Source organism: Pezoporus occidentalis, unplaced genomic scaffold, assembly GCF_034315485.1.
Source record: "Pezoporus occidentalis ecotype Australia unplaced genomic scaffold, CSIRO_AGI_Poc_V1 ctg36, whole genome shotgun sequence".
Lineage (NCBI taxonomy): Eukaryota > Metazoa > Chordata > Aves > Psittaciformes > Psittacidae > Pezoporus > Pezoporus occidentalis.
Genome location: NW_026915591.1, coordinates 387,029 through 405,800, shown reverse-complemented (window position 1 = coordinate 405,800; position 18,772 = coordinate 387,029). Strand labels below are relative to the sequence as shown.

The window sequence follows — 18,772 nt, the reverse complement described above, 5'->3', positions numbered from 1 at the left end:
TTTTATTTGCCAGCTGAATAAAATGGCTCATATAGCTGTTGCTCTCTTTGAGGCTATCTTAGGCAGAAGCCTTCATATATGTGCATATGTATGTATGCATATATGCTGAACAGCAACATGTTCATTACATCATCCATATGAAAGTGTTAGATCTGCCTCAAAAGACTAGACTGTCCTTGGAGTTAAACTGTTCCAGAGGCTTGAGCTGCCCAGAAACCTGGCCAGAGGGACAGTGGTCAGTTGGATACCCCATAGCAGTTTAGTTATCATAACCATGCCCTGACACTACTCACATCACTATAATTATATTGCCATTCCACGATTATTGTCTGCCCTGGTGCACGTTCCACAAAGCAAAAATAAAGGCTGAGACTTTTCTCATGGCTGGCTGCTATCAGGGTCTCACCAGGAAAGCAATAGCTCATTACTTGTGACCATACAGCTGCCACTCGCTCTACCAGGCACGTCCTCCACACATGTGCGGGTTGACGTATGTGCTTGCCTTTCCTTAAGGTGAGGTATAACAATACTGTTTTCCCATTGAAGTCTGTGCAGCTTGTAAAAGAATTCATCCCTCCCTGTATGTACATTCCCACTCCATTCCCATTGACAGCACCACCTCTTGTGTAGCCTCAGCAGAGCTCTTACATGGCTGCAAACAGAAATGTTGAGGATGAGGCGGCTTATCAGACTGGCCTGAAAAAGTTCATGCTGGCTTGAGGGGTGGCAGGAGCACCCAACCAGAGTGGGGCAGACAGGACCATATTCTTCAGTGCACTGTGGACTTAGATCATAGAATCATAGAGTCAGCTAGGTTGGAAAAGACCTTTAAGGTCATCACATCCAACCCTTACCCCAGGACTGCCAAGACCACTACTAAACCATATCGCTGAGGGCCTCATCTACACAGTTTTGAACACTTCCAGGGACTGTGATTCCACCACTGTCCTGGGCAGCCTGTTCCAATGCCTGAGCACCCTCTCTGTGAAGAAGTTTTTCCTAAAACCCAATCTAAACTTCCCCTGGCACAGCTTGAGGCTGTAACCTCTTGTCCTGTCTCTTGTTACTTGGAAGAAGAGACCAATCTCCACCTCACTACAACCTCCTTTCAGGCAGTTGTAGAGAACAAGATCCCCCCTGAGCCTTCTCTTCTCCAGACTAAACAACCCCAGTTCCCTCAGCCATTCCTCATCAGACTTGTGCTCCAGACCCTTCATCACCAGCTCCATTGCCCTTCTCTGGACCTGCTCAAGCATCTCAGTGTCTCTCTTGTATTGAGGTGCCCGAACTGAATACAGGATTTGAGGGGCAGCCTCACCTGTGCCAAGTACAGGGGGAGAATCACTTCCCTGACCCTGCTGGCTACACAGGAGGAAGTTCTTTACTGTAAGGGTTGTGAGGCACTGGAATGGGTTGCCCAAGGAAGTTGTGAATGCTCCATCCCTGGCAGTGTTCAAGGCCAGGCTGGACAAAGCCCTGGGTGACATGGTTTAGTGTGAGGTGTCCCTGCCCATGGCAGTGGGGTTGGAACTGGATGATGTTAAGGTCCCTTCCAACCCTAACTATTCTACGATTCTATGAAACAAATTACATGTATACTTCAGTAGTTTCTGTATTAGCTCTTCACCCATGACTGATTGCAAAGGTCTTGAGCACTGCTCATTTTGGTTGTCGATTGCCGTACATTTTCAAATAAAATAATAGGTTCCTGGGAAAGGCTGGGGTTAGTTCCTGTAAACATGTGCATAGGTTTTTTCATTGTAAGCACAATGACTTTTCAATGGATTGTGATGGTTTATTTTGCATTGATTTAAAATGTGCTGTATCAAAGACTTGAGTCATAAGCCATGTTCTCTTTCAAGGGGTATGAAATACTGTTTCCAATCAAAGAGAAATCAGAAGTTTAAAGAAAGGCTAGCACATTCCCCAGTCAGCTAAACCTCACCAGCCCCTCAGTCCGTACTGTTGTTCACTTATCTTAAGGGATAGCAAACAAGTCCCTGTCTGAGTCATCTAACAAGGCTGCTTTGAATAACCATTACGATCTTATTTGATGAGTTTGATTGAGCCATGTATCCTTTGTCTCAGCTTTGCAGAAAGGCAGGCAAGTACATCAATTCCACTGGAGTTTCCACTCTGAGACTTCTTGCAGTTGAGTGGCTCTAGGGTAATGAGTCAAGATATTTAATGTGTACTAGGAGGTTGGTTGAGTCATAACTGTGCTGTTGCTCATCCTGTGTCTGTCTGACGATGGAGGAGACATGCCGGTGATGATGAACTGGCAGTTTCTGACCAAAGTAGCATAAGCCATCAGGAGACAAGAAGGCAATCAGACAGGGGTGGGTGACTGTGCTGGGAGCTGAGCTCTTAATTCAAATTTCTGCTCTCCACACACTCTGTGCATTTGCAATAGGCTGACAACCTGTGATGAGGAAGAGAAGAGTTTCAGGTTTCCGTCCAAAGAGTGTGCTGTAGTCAATAAGCCACAGACTGCTTTTCCATCCAGTACTTATTTCCCTTGGTGCATCATTTGTGCAGTCTTCTCTGTTCCCTACCAGGGAGCTTGGTTTTCTAGGCTTTGCTTATCTGTGAGAGGTAAATTGTTTGAACCTTTGCGACCGTCATCTTATTGAATTCATACTTCTACTCCTTGGTGAATGCTCTAGTATTTAGACTCTTATGGAAGTGGCTGGTGCTTCTTCTTTTCTTCCTTATCTACAGAGAAAAGCTGTTGCTGGGCTTTAAATGTTGGCATATTGTAGGAGTTTGCTCTGAAGAGGACTTCTGGATTAGGTCCTACTGAGAATGCAGGTTTTGCTCTATGTGGAGCCCAGTTACGCTGAGGGAAAAGAAGAATGGCAGGTGTCTGCTGGAATGACAGGATTGGTTTTAGGGATTCAACAGACTTGTAACAGAGAGTTAACTTCAATCACAGTTTTGTATTTCTGTATGCCACACTCTTACCTGCATCATGTTTTGTTGTCCAAGTCCTTTAGCATGATGCATGTCTTGTTCTTGTTTGTATTTACTGATATGGATATGTCAGTAATAAAAAAGCAATAAAACCTTAAGAGTATTTGGCTCATAGAAGTATCTTGGAGGCAGTTGTCATTTTGGTAGTTGTCATAGCTTTTAGAAGTTTTTGGAATAATGACAGTTGACACCTATCAAGGACCTGTCCCTCAGAGTCTGCAGGGAATTATTTAATTTTTTTTTCCCTGCCTTCATGCTGCATTTAAAAAAAAAAACCTAAGCTCTAGTCATGTCTTTCAAGTAAGAAACCAGTAGCGAGACCAGTAGGTTGAGGGAGGCGATCTCCCCTCAGCTCTGCTCTCGTGAGACCCCCCCTGCAGTACTGCATCCAGCTCTGGGGCCCCCAGCATAAGAATGATGTGAACTTGTTGGTGCTAGTCTGAAAGAGTGCAACAAAAATGATCAAGGAGCTGGAGCACCTCTCCTATGGAGACAGGCTGAGTTGTCCAGCTTGAAGAAGAGAAAGCTCCGGTGCAACCTCATAGGAGCCTTCCTTAAAAGATATGCTCATTGAAAAACCGTGTTACGTGTATATGAAATAGGCATGTAAACTACTTTAATGGAAGAAAAATAATTTAAAATTTTAATTAGTTTTACTAAGGTTGTTTTATAACATCCTTGTGGTAGCTTTTCATGGAAAGCAAGGGATAGACATGAGGAAATTTCAAAGAAACAAGTGGGATTATATCAGCAAGCTAAAGTTACAGGGATCTGAAATTGCCAGTAGTGATTCAGTCCTACAGTTCCCAGGCAAAATTTCTGTTGACATCAGTGAGAGGTTTTGCTTAAATAAGGACTAAAATCTGGCATTTGCACTTTCTTTAGGAGTGCATTACAGTGGCAGCTGTTTGTAGATTAATTCAAGAAGTCTTTCTTAGCCTCCATGCAGGAATCTCTGCAAGGAGCTGTATGTTCAAAAGGGATTTTTTTTTTTTCAAACAAACATACATGCTTTTCATACCCTTTCTAAATAACAGCTGAGTTGACAGGCTGAAAGGCTCATCATTGTGCACATGGTACGTAACGTACAACCAACTTCCCTGCAAGATAACTGCATAGTTTAAATTAAATCCTGATACCCACACTGCCCAACAAATGGAAGCTGTATGGCACTTCTGGGATGTAGATTTCTTGGATGAACTAGCTTCCTTTTTTTTTATTTCTATTTATTTAAAAGTGTTCATGAATTCATTCCAAATGACCTAAGCACAAATAGAGTTTAAAGAATAATTTTACAGACATTGCAAGCGAACCTTTGTTCTCTAAAATTGCAATTTTCCTATGTCATAACTTTAACAGATAACACAACTGAATTCCTTATTACTCTCAAGTACGTTGATGGTTATAAATTTCCAGGCAAAATGCATGTACTGTCTTTTTTTCTGTTTAATATGAATAAGCTAACACTCCCCCCCTTTCTTCTGTGTGGTGGGTTTTTTTGTTGTTTGTTTGTTTGGGGTTTTTTTTTGTAATCTTTTTATTTTTTTTTTCAGCTGTTTACATGTGTGAAGTAGGAAAGCATCATCCTCAACTTTTTCAGAATCAGGACAATGAGAGCTTCTCTCGTCTAGAGGATCCCTTACCTGCTGCAGTAGGAGTGACCTATGAACTCTGCTCTGGCATTGTTGACAAACCAGACCTTTCTTTAGAAGAAATTGCATGTGAGGAAGTCTTAGAAGAATGTGGCTATCATGTTGCTGTTACAGACCTAAGGAAAATCACTTCTTACAGGTAAATAGCAGTAAGTTAAACATGTTGCATTTTGTTGTTTCACAGATTGCTGAAGTGTCCTGAAGGTAAATTAATGTTCCCTGTTCCCTTATTTAAGCTATGTGTTGGAGGAACATGGACATCTGGAAGTATGTGAAAGGTATAATTTTCAGCAAGTGAGAGGAGTGTTTACAGAGATTTAAGGAATTATAACCTCATAATTATGGGATTGAATTCACAGGAAGAATGATACTATTGTGATTTATTCCAAAGACTATTAGAACTGGTAAAGTTGCATTGGGCTCTTCAGAGCAGTTTGTTACAGCACTAAAAAACAGGCTGTCTTTACTGTGCCAGGTGTTTTCCATCTCTGATTCTTATTTTTCTGATTTAATAATAGAAACTGCCCAAGATGGACTCTTGATTTACCATTAATGCAGTTTTGCAGAAGCATGAGAACTTGTGCCATTAGATCTCTTCATAATATTTGAGCTGTAATTAAGCCTTCTTCAGATTGGACTATAACGTTATATATGAGGACTTTGCTGATTTGACTATGAAAAATTTTACACCATTTTTTTTGCAGGGTTTCAAATAGTTCTTGAAATGGATTCTAACATGTTTCAAAACATAGACTAGGAGTAAGAGGAAAATTTAATATGTAAAAATACAAAATATGAGTTACTGTAGGGGTAAAAAAAAAACACACAAAAACCAAGAAAACCTCAAGGGAAAATTTGCAAAGAGCCTTAATCCCATTATATCTCCTTTCCAGATTTTAGTATTGTTACCCAAAATGTATGTATGTTTGTATTTTACAGAGAAAGCAGCAGGTTCTTTACTTTCTTTATTTTGCTTGACATCTCCATTGAACTAGGCCCTGTCATTGGTTTTTAATTTGAGAATTGAATACAAATCCACAGCTGTCAATCCTGGCAAATGTTATTTCCTGCTGGATTAGCAAGCATTGCTTCTGTTGAGGGGAGGGGGTGAATCACAGGAGCTATCTTTTATGACTCCTTGAAACTAGATTAAGGGTTTGTTCTACTGACAGAAAAAGTGCTTTCTAGATTTATGAGCAGAAGCTGCCTATAGAATTTCACAGTTTGGGTGACACTGACAGGATATAGCATGCAGATATAGACATATATACATATATATACATGTATATGTATAGAAACACAAAACAGGAAAAGTAGAATATGATTTCTGTATCTGTAGAAGTCTTGCTTCAGTGTAGAAGTTTGTCTCAACATTAATGTTTTACATCTGGCTAAGACTGTATGTTGTTTGGTTGATAAATGTCTTTGTATCTTACAGGTGGTTGTTCTTTTCAGTTGCCCTTTTTTTAATTGTGCAGACTTGCAAAGAGAGTACACAATGGGAGTTTTCTCTGTTGAGATCCATGGAAAGGGCACTTAGTATGTTAATCGCCCAATCCTGCTTTGTCTATCAGGGCATAGCTTTCTGCCCATAGAGATCTATGCTGAAGTCAGAAGGGCCTCTATTGTATTTACTTTTCTAGGTTAATATGAAAGTTTGACGCCTCAAAGATGGTATTTTACAGTTTCTTACAAAAGAAGCCAGATTTCCTGTGAAAGGAATACAGGAAGTATTAAGAATAATCTGTATTAGATTAGATTTTTATTCTAAATGTTTACTAAAATGTTTCTATTAGGAGTGTTCTGTTCATCTTCCTTTAGCCAAAGACTGGCAAGCTTTTCCTCATGTTCTTCCCTACATTTCCCTTTCTTTGCTTCAAGTCTAAGACTTACTACCCTGTTTCCTGGTGATATGAAGTACTTTTGCACCTTCAATGTATTTGTTTGAAGATATCTCCCCTTTATTTTACTTTTGCCTATGCAAAACTATCTTAGTTGATTTAAGCTTTCTCTTCAGACCATGTTTTCTATAGCATCATAGAATCATAGATGTCTGATCATTCCTTCTGCTGTCTTCTACCTTCTCTCTATCTGGTCTGCATATTTCTTAAATAGTGCCCAAAGTGGAGCACAGTATTTTAGTGAGAGCTTTACCAGTGTCCAATAAAGTGAAAGCATTATTTCCCTTGTCTTAAAGATTATTTTGTTTATATGCTGTAGGATGAATGTTTGCCTTTTTTGTGGTGGCAGTGCACTGTTGACTCATGGACCACAATGCCTCCCCTGTCTCAAAACTAATTTCTACAGCAGTACTGCATTGTCATTCACCTGCTGCCTGTATTTGTGCTGTTCATTACTGTTGCCTGAACACAGAGCCTTGAACTTGCCTTTGCTGAATTGCATCCTAGTTTTTGTCCTAAAGCAAAATGCTCATTTAAATTGAATGGAGGGTGGTCCCTAGTGGAATCCCTATTTAGTTTGTATTTCCAATTGGAAACTGAACACTGATATCCATTCCATGAGTACCATTTTCATACTAGTTTTGATTTTTAAGTACATCTCGATATCCTAATTTCTTAATGAAACTGTCACATGGGTTAGTATTCAAAGCCTTGATAAACTGAGGTTGTATTGTTTGTGGTGCTACCCTTATCCACACTATTATTGCTGTTATTAGTTTGACTGCACTTGATATATTCCCAAAAAATCTGATAGCTGTTGTTCCTTTCTTGATGCAAATAAAACCACATTAAAGCATTTAGATAATTAGAATTAATAATTACTAAGTTAGGTCTATTAGGCTTTTTTAGATAAAACCTCAGAGTTGTGTGCACAGTGAAATGGCTTTCATACAAACCAGGGTTTTGGTGTTGTCACACGCTTTGCTCTGAAAGCAGAGTGTTGTCTTGTATTTCTAATGACACCCCTTTCTGGAATCATTGTCACAAGAAGGAAATTGCCCGACTGGAATAAAAGCAGGACTTGAGCTAGAACTGACAGAAGGACATGGAATGCAGAAGACACATCCAGTGTAAAGAGAGAAATGGTTTTGGCTAGAGAGGTCAGTACAGTTCTGTGGCTAATGGGTTAAGAAGGGGAGGGCATGGACAATGTGTAGGGAGAACTTGAACTGGGGGGAGAGGGAATAGGCTAGAAAATTGTCAAGTAGAAAAAGAGGAAGAAGAGATGAAGGCACAATGAAGAGAAAAAAAACATGAGCTGAGAAAACTAAATGGACTTGAGGGGAGTGCATGCATTGTGGTGGAGAAGAATTCTCTTTATTGAAATGAGGAAAGAGACTGTATTCAGACAGAACTTTGTTCTCAAGCAGTGGGAACAGTAACGATCAGAGGTAATCTGAAGATAGCATTTAGTTATTCTTATTTATTATCAGGGCCTGCAGCAGTGATTTTGGGGGAATTTTGTTTTAATTATCTCAGCTAACCAGAAAAGGTTAACCTCAATACTGCTACAGGTATTTCAACAGCACATACAAATAAGCCATTGGACCTCATTCTTAAGCTCTGTGAAAGCTCCTGTGACATGACACTCATCAGTTAGAAGTGAGGTACTGAATTAAGCAGATCTCGGAGTGATCTTCAAGAGATCTTCAGGAAAGCAATTCAGGAGATCTTCAGGGAGCAGATCTTCAGGAAAGAAGCTAGGGGTTGGGGATTTTACACTAGTTGAGTAAGGGTGTTTGGAGCAAGTTGTTCCAGCAGCAGGAGGACAGTGTGGCATGGGTGAGTGAAGGAGAATGAACTGGGGGCAAACAATGAGAAAGAGAAACATATTATGAGGAATTTGAATGCAGGAGGCCAGAGGAACCGCATTTTGAAGAATAAGAAATATCTGTTCCTATTAAAGAAAAATGCCAGTCAGAAGGTGAATTTAAGTGCAAGTGGTTCATTTTGCTGTGTAGATAGAGGCAGGATCAGTCTGAAAAACAAATAATCTATATTGTTTTCAACCTGTGTGGTGAGTTTCCTCCTGTCATCATGCCTATACAAATCGCTACTTTTGTGCTTGGCATGCAATAAGTAAACTCATTTTGGTATTACGAAAAGTTTGGTTTCTCTTCTGGCAGCAGCTAATCTGCTTTTGGAGGCTTACTGAAAGTTTTGACGCCTACCGATGTGTTGCGTTCTCATCAGCTGTATGTATGGCTTCAGTCAAAAATAGCAAAGATGGTAGATGGGTGACAGGTGTAAAGAAACTATTCAGCTCAATAATGAAATGAAGCTAATATTATAGTAGTATAATTGTAAACCGATGTTTCATGAAAACTGTTGCCAGTTAAATTGTTAACTTTTAAAAGCTCTAGAAGAATTCTCTGAGCTCGCTTCTGTGTTTTGTTTTGGTTTTCCCTAACTGCAAAATTTTATTAATGAAAAATTTTGGATTTACTCAGATAAGGCAAACTTTCTGTCTCTCATGATATCCCAGCAGGTTTCAGTTTGAATTCCTTGTGAGGTTCAACTGTTGGTTTGTGAGGTTGAAGTACTTCTGGCTATCTTTCTTGAGAATTGATTCCTTACAGACAGGGGCAGGGAAGTCTGTTGTTGTTGCTGTTAAAGGTGTTCTTATTGCCATTGCAACTTACAGGATGTTTTTTGGTCATCTTTAGGAGTATTTGCAAATTTATTTGAATTTGAATAACACCTGAGAGCATCAGGCTAACACTGAACCAGAGCTTCTGGTTCAACTTCCTTTTCCCTTCATTGCGTCTTTATTTATTCCCAGAGGTTCTAATAAACTCTTGGCTATGAATCGGATACAACAGGAGCTGGAGGTTCTCAACCCCACTGCAAAAATAAGTCAGATGGATTACTTTAAGAGCCTAACATAGGTACTTACCTACATTTAATTTTTTTTTTTCCCCAAAAGTATACAACAAAGAAGAGCATTCAGAGAATTAATACTGGATGTTCCAATTACTGTGCCGTGGCTATTAGCCTTAGTGCAATGAGGTAAAAATGGTTTGTATTCACAGGTTTTTATGCAGAAGGAATAATAGCCTTGAAAATGTTGGAGTGCATTATAATTAGAAAGATCACCTGCTAGTACACCTGTTGGGTGATGGCATAATGTAATATAATTTTATGTTAATTACTTCTCTGCTTTTTTCCTGCACCTGCTGCTTATAACGTCAGAACTGTACAAAGGTCCTGAGAAGTGACAATAGTAGCTGCATGTCACTGTTCATCAGTTTACATGTTTCATGCCTAAATAGACCTTGATTTCAGTATAAATAGCAGAGATTTGTGACGCATTTACTTGTAAACATGAATTATGTATTTGCTGTATACCCAAATTCTGCACCCAGATGGCTTAAATCTGATAAAAGGATATTGCATTTATGATTTTTCACATTAACTGTGTCAGATTAAAACCAAAAAATTTATTTATGTGTTGACAGGAACAGGAAAGTGTTGATTGTTTCTAGATTTTATATTTCTTAAATATTAAGAAATTAAGAGAAATTTAGCTTTTAATTACTGTCTGTCAAAAATCTGAGTTAAACTGGTAAATCTTCACAATGATAAGTCAATTTACTTCCTCCCCATGTTTTAGCAGGGAAATAGAGTATAAGATAGTGTTTATTTTCTCATGCATGTTTTTTCCTTCAAACTAGAAAGGTAATAATTATGTAGTAATTGGTTGTCACAGATGAGCACCCAGAGATGAGGAGAAAGCAAAGCTAATCTTGAGCACATGCTTTGAATTTCAGCCCTGTTTACAAATGTGCACATGTGCATGCACACACACATGTGCTCATGCTCTCAGTCTGAGGAAGAAGCTCACTGTTACTGAGCATCAGCAAGCGTTTAAGGTGGAATCAATCTCGCTTGTGGCTTTTAGGCTCTACTAAATCTTTTTTTTAGAGCAATAAGATACTGTTACCCCTTGTGATAAAAAATACACGTGTAATGTATCTTTATGTTTATAAACTAAGGTATGCAAGTGAAAAGTCCCATTTTGTGAGCTCTATTTCATGTGCTGTGTATTTCCTCATGCATTTAATAAAAGGGAAGAAGTAAACAAAGGCTTTGTGATAGCTGCTATTGCTGTGCTTCAAAAACAGAGTGACAATCTGTCTCATGTGTTTTCTCTGATCTAAGAAGGAAGTAGATAGAAAATACTGTAGCTACAGCCTCGTTGTGCTAGCCAGTCCCACCCCAGGCAGGTGAGGAGAAGCACTTGCAGTCATTTCACAGAAAGTGCTTCTCCACTCTTCTGTTGCCTACAAGTGTGTTGCCCGCAGCTTTGAAAGCCATAGCATGATTTAATCACAATGTTTGGGTGTTTTATTTAAAATGAAATACAGGAATGCAGCACACAATCTTGTTTTGGTGTGTTAAACTTACATTTAAGTTACTATTGTGATGAAAACCATACAACTGTGTTATCCTTACTTTGACATGCCTGCATTCTTAAACTTGTTTCTGTCTCTGAAGCAAAACTAAAAGTTTAGTGCTAACAGACTTTTATTTTTAAAAATATCTACTGAAGTTACAGGGTTTGTGAACTTAAGCCCTAATGATTTGACAAAGAGTATTTGTCAGCCACATAGCTGTTAATTTGAAGAACTATAAACTTCTAGAGGAAACTGATCATCATGATAAAGAGATGAGAAAAAGAGCTGTGTTTTGTGTAATCATTTGCATTTGCCTCACAGTGGTGAATGAGAGTCAAGCACCGTCCAGACTCATCAAAATACATCTGGAACAATCAGCTAGGTCAAGCCAGGCTTAGTAGGTCTGGGTCAGTATGAACCATGACGTGCCTGCTCTGGGCAACATGGTGCTAAACCTGTGAAGTGAGACTGAAGCCTGAAGTCCCCCTGTGGATTGGTGCTGTGAGTTCAAACCCTGCTTGCCCTGCCCCAAACCAAGCCCCGCTGTACTGAGAAGGCACCTTTATCAGGAGGGTAGTTTTCCCAGGGTGAAACTCATCACTTGCAGTTCAGGTATGCTGACCCCTGTGATTTCCACAGATGCAAAGCTAATGAATATAGCTGTAATCTGTTAATAGGTGACTCATTTCAGACCATGGCAAAAGCATTTATTTGTAATGTGAAATACTAGGGCAAGATAAAACATATGTCACAGACTTAGGATAGAGGAAGAAGGCAGAAGAAAAAGGAACATAGACATGATTAAAGGTATGTCTAAATTCCTAAGACATCATAATTGGAAAGTAAAAGTAAGTATGCAAAAGCATAGGAAGTGGCTAGTGATAGATAAACCTGAAAAGGTACTGAAAACATACTAGCTGCCCGTTGCTTATTTACCAGTCAGACCCACCTTCTCCCTCTCTGCTCTCTTCCTTCTCCAGCCCCAGTACCCAAAATCACTGAAATGAGTACACATTTTCCAAGGGTAAATGTTAAAACACTTAATAACTTCAACAAGATGGAGGTTCAGAACAGCATCAAAGCAACAAACCTGATAAGTTTTGATTTCTGTAAAAATCAAAGGTACTAAGACAAATGTCAATAACATTGATTTTGGACAATTTTCTAAGGACAGGCAGGATACATTATTAGGTAAGAGTCTGGAAATGTGAAAGACAGCAGTAAACAAGGAGATTATTTAATTTAGAAAGGGCATTTCATGTGGATCCCTGCAAAAAATATCAACTAGTAGAGTGAGCCAGAGAGTTTAGAGAAAGAAATACCAAGCAAGAAAAGGTAAAAAATATGCCTTTTTTGTGATTTAAATTATATTCCTGTATCTTTCAGCCTCTTTCTCAAACCAATGAAATGGGCATTTACGTAGACAATGAGTAAAAGCAGTGAATACATTATAAATAATACAATGCAATAGTCTACAAAGCCACCTGTCAAAATAGTGAGGGGATTCCAAGTCATCTTTTCTTTTTTGGGAGGGAAAGAGAAGAATAGAATAACATGAGTATTAATACCAGTGCTCGTTGATTTTATTTATAGCTTATCTGAAAGTTTTTATTAGTTTTTAATGAACAACTCGTGACAAAGTTACACCAGAGAAATATAAGTTAGGTAATCAAATAAGAAAGAATGAGCATGTGGGTATGTGGTCCTTTGAATATGTATTGTTGCAAACTTTTTGTTGTTTTCTGTGGCAAATTATATGCCAATATATGTGAAGAAATGCCATAACTTTGAGCATCATAACAAAGAACAGACCAGTGAGTTGTCCAGTGCTTTTATTTTTTAAAGTATATTCAATGTGGTAGCTATGCTTAATGTATTTCGTTAATAAGAAGAAAAACACAAATTTAATAGAAGTATCATAAGAGTACATACAATGAAGTAACAGCATGTTGAAATCACGCTCTGAGCTACCACAGCTAGAAGCTAAATCTTATGGTGTGGCATCTTAGGGAGCAATTTCCCCTTTCTTTAAAGAAAAGGTATGTGGAAAGTGAACTGTGATTACCACAGCTGCAGCTACTTCATCAGTAAATGGTCACAGGTGGCACAGAAGGAGATTATGCTCAAATAATCAAGCCAGAAGTTTCTAATGGAAGGGCTTCTTAAATAAAGTCTCTTATGGTTTTGTATATAATCTTTACATAATATCAAGTGGATGTGGCTATAATCAATTTAGGATCATGTTCATTCTCCAGGTGTGGCACCCCAGATGAAGCTGAGACTTGACACCCATGAGAAATAACAACATGAAATATATTATGCATAGTCTTGTGTTTTTTCATAGTACCTGTAGAGACTAGAAGCCACATTCTTTGTCTTGCAAATTTCACAGTATAAATGAACACGTGGGTTTTGTTCTTACCAATTACCACAAAACAATCTCTGAACCCCAGACTTCCAGTCTTTATTTAATTACTAAAAATGCAATTCTTGCGGAAAAAGTGAAGAATGAGTAATCACTGCATACAGAGAAAAACAGATCTGGATCTCTCGTTGGTTAAACAAAAATCCTTTCTGCCTCCTAACACAAGAAAAGAAGAAGGAAAAGAGGGAACAAAAAGTGAGCAGTCTATTATTCCATCACAAGTACCTTCTCTCAGTGAGAAGACTTCCAATGGATGTGGCTACAATAGTGAGGGCTGGGTAGCACACAGGCCGACGATCAGTCAGTGGCAGATATCAGGGTTACTAAGCTGGGGGAAGAGTGTCCACTGAGACTAGAGCTGTGTCTCTTAATTAGTATTTCAGTTCCAGTGTTGCTTTTTAACATTATATATTATTGCTTGATAATACCAAGAAAAATACAATATATTTTAACACAAAGGGAATCTAGTAAAGTGTGCTGTTGTCCTCGTGGCAGAAAGGGCTGATGGAATATGAGCATAAAAAATGACATTCCAACTTTTGCGAGCTGGTTGCTGATGGCAACTTGATGAAAAATAGGTCTATGATACTTTTATAACGAGATCAGAATGATTAAGCCAGCATGGTGTGCCCAGTTTACAACTCCTGCTGCTGGCAAAGACTGTGTTTGTGTCTTGCTGTCAGCTGGCTAGATCTTCAGCTGAAATGAGATGAGTGGCAGCACGGCTGGTGAACGGCATTACTTTTCCAGGCAGCTTCCCATCAGAGAAGGGGAAAGGGAGCGTGGCACAGGGAGTCCTGAGAAGACATTTGATCTGGTGCCAGTGCCACGTACAGTCAGCCCTGATTGTCAGCTCTGGATGTCTCTTTTATTGGCAAACCATCTCTGATGGTCATCAGAACAGTGTATACCAGGGACAGAGGCTGCAGAAAAGAGGGAATGTAAATACTGAATCAGTTTGACTGAAGGAGGTTGTGGACTTCGGTAAAGCGGAAGTGAGAGGGAAAACTGTGCTAGTAGGTCACATTTTGTTGGTTAAAACATGTATCCAAAAAAACCCACCACTGACATTGAAATAAAGTGGTGAGCCCCAGATGAAAGAAATCCCATAGCAGCCTTCAAAGTTCCTGGAAGTGCTGAAGATGATTAAGTTTGTCTTCTTAGATATATAGGAATGATCCTGGAGGGGTGAAACGCATTCTGTAACTTTGGACAAGATATCAGAAGTAATGCTGGGAAAAGAATTCACTAGTTTGCTCCTTATTCTATGTTTAAAAAAAGGAGTGTAAGAAACCAACTTCAGTAATCACTATTAATTCTCCAAACAAAACTGTCAATGTTCTTAGAAAATTGAAAGACAAATTATTAATTCCTGCTATGGCATGAGATGTATGCTAGGTTAACTGAAAGATTCAGTTGACTAATGGTTGGACAAGTATGGATATTCACTCTAAGATCATAACACTGCTACAAATCTTGAATCCTCTGTATGTATAATGATATAGAAGCTAATTTTTCAGCTTGCCCTAATACCTCATTCATAGTTTCAGTGAACTTTTGATCCAGATTTAATGTGAAAAGTCACTTGTAATAATGTGAAAAGAAGAAGTTGCGATTAGGATGCGAATATTTTCTTGGAAGGACTAAATGAGTGGATTATGTACTTATCCCCTATTTAATAATACCTAAATGAAATAGTCCTAAGGAAATAGAGGATTAAGGAATAACAAGTATAATACATAGCAAGTGGTCTAGCTGGAGAAAGTTTACAGCATGTAAAATATCCTCCACTAAATCTACTGTAGCAAATTTAACAGGGAGACTGAATTACTTTAGATACACATGTGCTTACAGTGGTCCATTTTGGCCAAGGCTAAGGTTCAGGAAGGACAGAGAAAGTCTCTCAGGCTACCTTTCTATTCTTGTATCTATCCAGTCCATGAGCAGAGGACTCCAGCTGTGAATGGTCTTCATCTTCTTAAGTAAAAAAACCCTAAATATTAGTGTAAAAACAAGCAAACAAATGTAGCATAATTGCGTACAGATGCGCTGTTTGTAAATCTGTGAGTCATCCAGCAGCCCAGCTCTCCTTAAGGTCAGTTGAAAAACCTTCTGTTGACTTTAGTATATGTAGAACAACAATTCACCAATTCAAAAACTGTTTTATGTTTTCCCAAACTAACATTTTCCAAAGTTGCACAGTATATTTGAAGATGGATCTGTATCATGTGCAACTGCATTCAAAAGTGTCGGTATTTCTGCATGAAATTTCTGAACAATTTCTGTATTATCAGAGTTGCATTTATAGGTGCTAAATGACATTAGCAGAGAGTAAGGATGTGCATTTTGATGTTGCTTAGTGACTCAAGTTAAGGGCCCATGTTTCCATTCCTAGTTCCTAGCTACCTTCTTTTTATCTAAAACAAAGTTTACCTTCTGCTTTTTTTCCAGGTCTGGAGTTGGTGTGACAGGTTCTAGCCAGACATTATTTTATGCAGAAGTCACAGACCAGATGAGAATTGGGGAAGGAGGTGGCCAAGCTGAAGAAGGCGAGCTGATTGAAGTTGTAGAAATACCTTTAGAAGAGTCCATGAAGTTTGCTTATGATGAGACTCTCCAGAAGACGATGGGCGTCATCTTCAGCTTCACATGGTTCCAAGACAACATAGCACCCAAGCTACGGAAAAAATAAAATCAAAGCACCTCGATTGCAAGAAAAGCTTTCCAACTGGTTCTGTGGATACAGAAAACTGCAAATCTGATCATCATGTCTTCTCATGGGGCAAATCTTTCTGGAAATAAATTTAGAAACAAAATCTCAATTAAAGTCCTGACCCAGTTTCCATCATTAGCAAAACACTTGCTGGCTTCACTGGGGCCAGGATTTGCCTCTGAGGCAAATGTGAGTTTTTGCACAAAAGTCAAATTAATGTGTTCCATTCTTTTTCATGGCACTGTGCTGCCACTATTTTGAAGACTCACTCAGGACCTTAGTGCAGCTGCTGTGTGAGCCTGTCACTGGGGTCTGTACATACTGGCAACTGTGTGTTCACTGTAGTTTCTGACATTTTTTGGGGTGGAAGCAGCAAAGCTTAATAATCACAGATACAATTACTACCTTCCTGAGTAATGCACAGCTTTTGGGGAGTAGCTTTCTCTGTGGTGTGTAGCTCCTGTACAGAGATGTTTGCATTTCTCAACATGCAGACCTTCATCTTACAAGCAAATGTGTCTGTAAATCCTTCTGCTAATGTGTCATTTTGACAATAGACCAGCTGTAAGATTATGTGCTTCTGTGTGTTCCCACTATAATGCTGAGCAGCAGTGATGGTGATGGATGAATGATGGGGGCTTCTACTAGAACACATGCTGCTTTGTTTGTTTTATGGGTTATAGTTGCTTATGAGACCAAACTTTGTCCTCAAAAGTGGGACTAGAGAGGGCAAATTCTTTTAATTTGTCTCTGCGGTGACTAATACAGGTGATTTCAGTGGTCTCGGTTTCTGTCACCCAAATGGGAAGAATGAAACTTACCCCTTAGATAATGTGCCTTGAAACCTAATGATCAGAAGTGCTTTACTTCTCATCATTTGTGCAGATTACACTGAAGCCCATGCAACCTGCACAGACATACTAAGCAACACAATTTGATTTAACAAAGTGGTCTAATTAGAACGTATGTTACTTCTAGCAGCGTAGCTTAGATGTGGAATATTTGTCATGTGAAACTTAAGAGCATGAATGAAAGAGAATCAAATCTGGCAGTTTAATGATGCACTGGTTTATATTATTCACTGACTTAATGCTAATTAACATGCCTACATTATATGTCCTCCTAGGATTGCTGAGGTACTAATTATGTTTAGAAGATGAGCACTGTGAATACATGAACTTTCATATAGCAACTAGTATAAATGCAGTACAGATACCTGATGGTATCCAGTGGCTGATTTAAAATCACTGCATATCTAAATAGCCTTATAAATAAATAATTTCTTTTTTAAAAGCTTTTAGAACTGGTGCTTGCTGGTTCCCCTACTAACAGGGAGGAAAGGTCCTTGGAAAGCCACTGAAGAAAGAGCAGCCTTTGCCTGTGGGAGTCATATCTGTGTGAAAGTTCAGACACATTTGTGTCAAACTGTGCCTGGTCTGTGGTGAGTCAAGGGCTGAGTTACTGTGAAAAGCAAATAAATTCTGTCTGTCCATGTATTTACACTGGAAGTTGTTTTAGGGAGGGATCTCCACTGCTCCATGTCTTTATAGTGTCTAGTACTATGTGTTCTGGTTGCTGCTGGGGCCTCTGTGAGCTACTACAATGTGTGTAATAAATAATGTCCTTCATTCCAGACTCTAGTTACCAAAGTATCTGTTTGATTCCATCAGAATTGCTACAGTAGCTTGTTGATCTGTTTAGTGTCAAGCTAATGAGTGTGTGTGTATGCATGTCAAAAGCCTGTCTTGCTGTATAATGCAGTAATTTGGCAAAGTAAACTGGTGTAGGGGAGGGGTGTCACAGTTTGAGACTTTTCAAAGCAGCATTTATGTATCTATACCATTTGTGCCAGAATTACAAATGGACAAAACTCCACTTCTAATGAAGCTCTTCATGTGATGCTGAGAGCTTTCTCCCATCAGCCATTCCCTCCCTGCCGCATCCAGGACCTGGATTCTGTGCTTCACAAGGGTGCACTCACATTGTGTTAACAACCTTGGTGAGAGCCCATGTTTTTGACCCTCAGGTGTGGGTGACAGGCATTCAAGGTGTGATTCATCAGACTAAACACACATTTCATTGATTAGTCTGTCTAGAAGAGCCTTCAAGTCTCAGCACCTGCATTTGTCTTGGACCCACCAGACCACAGCCAGTGTGCCAGCATCACATGCACATCATGAGCTATGGGGCTGCCGGGCTGTAGGGAGATCACAATGCCATCCACAAGAAGGGGGAGGATGAAGGTCCTAAAACCTCTGCACCACCCAGCTGGTGCAAGCCGGTTGTGCCATGGCTGCACATCTTTGAACCAGACAGTTTGAAACATTCACGCTTTGCCCCCTCCAAGGTGCTATGGCTGTTCCTCTAATGTACTGTCCTGCTGCAAGAGCATGTGTGGTGGGGGAGCACCAAGGGCAGCTCCAGACTTGCCAAAATCTGGCCCAGACTGCTGCTGCTAGCTCTGGTCACTCAGACAGGAGGGTGGAGAGCGCATGGTAGCGCAGCATGGAAGGGTGGGCAGGGAGGGAAGGTGCAAAGGCACAGGGACAGGCAGCCCTCCACTGTGTTCCGAGTTGACTTCGCCAGTGCAAGGTACAGGCTTCAGATGGCTTCTTTTACAGATAACCGTGACAGAGGGCAGCTGCATGAGC

At 39.6% G+C, this 18,772-nt stretch overlaps 1 protein-coding gene across 6 annotated transcripts in view; it reads left to right on the top strand.

Annotated features, from left to right (window-relative positions):
• Window positions 1-17,754, top strand: part of NUDT14 (nudix hydrolase 14) — a 63,861-nt gene extending 46,107 nt beyond the window's left edge. For all 6 annotated transcript variants that reach the window (XM_062630694.1, XM_062630698.1, XM_062630695.1 and 3 more), the window contains 2 exons: window positions 4,527-4,764; window positions 15,860-17,754. In XM_062630694.1, the coding sequence (XP_062486678.1) occupies window positions 4,527-4,764; window positions 15,860-16,100 (479 nt within the window). In that variant the 3' untranslated portion in view covers window positions 16,101-17,754. The remainder of the gene's footprint in view (window positions 1-4,526; window positions 4,765-15,859) is intronic.
• The last annotated feature ends 1,018 nt before the right edge of the window (window positions 17,755-18,772 follow it).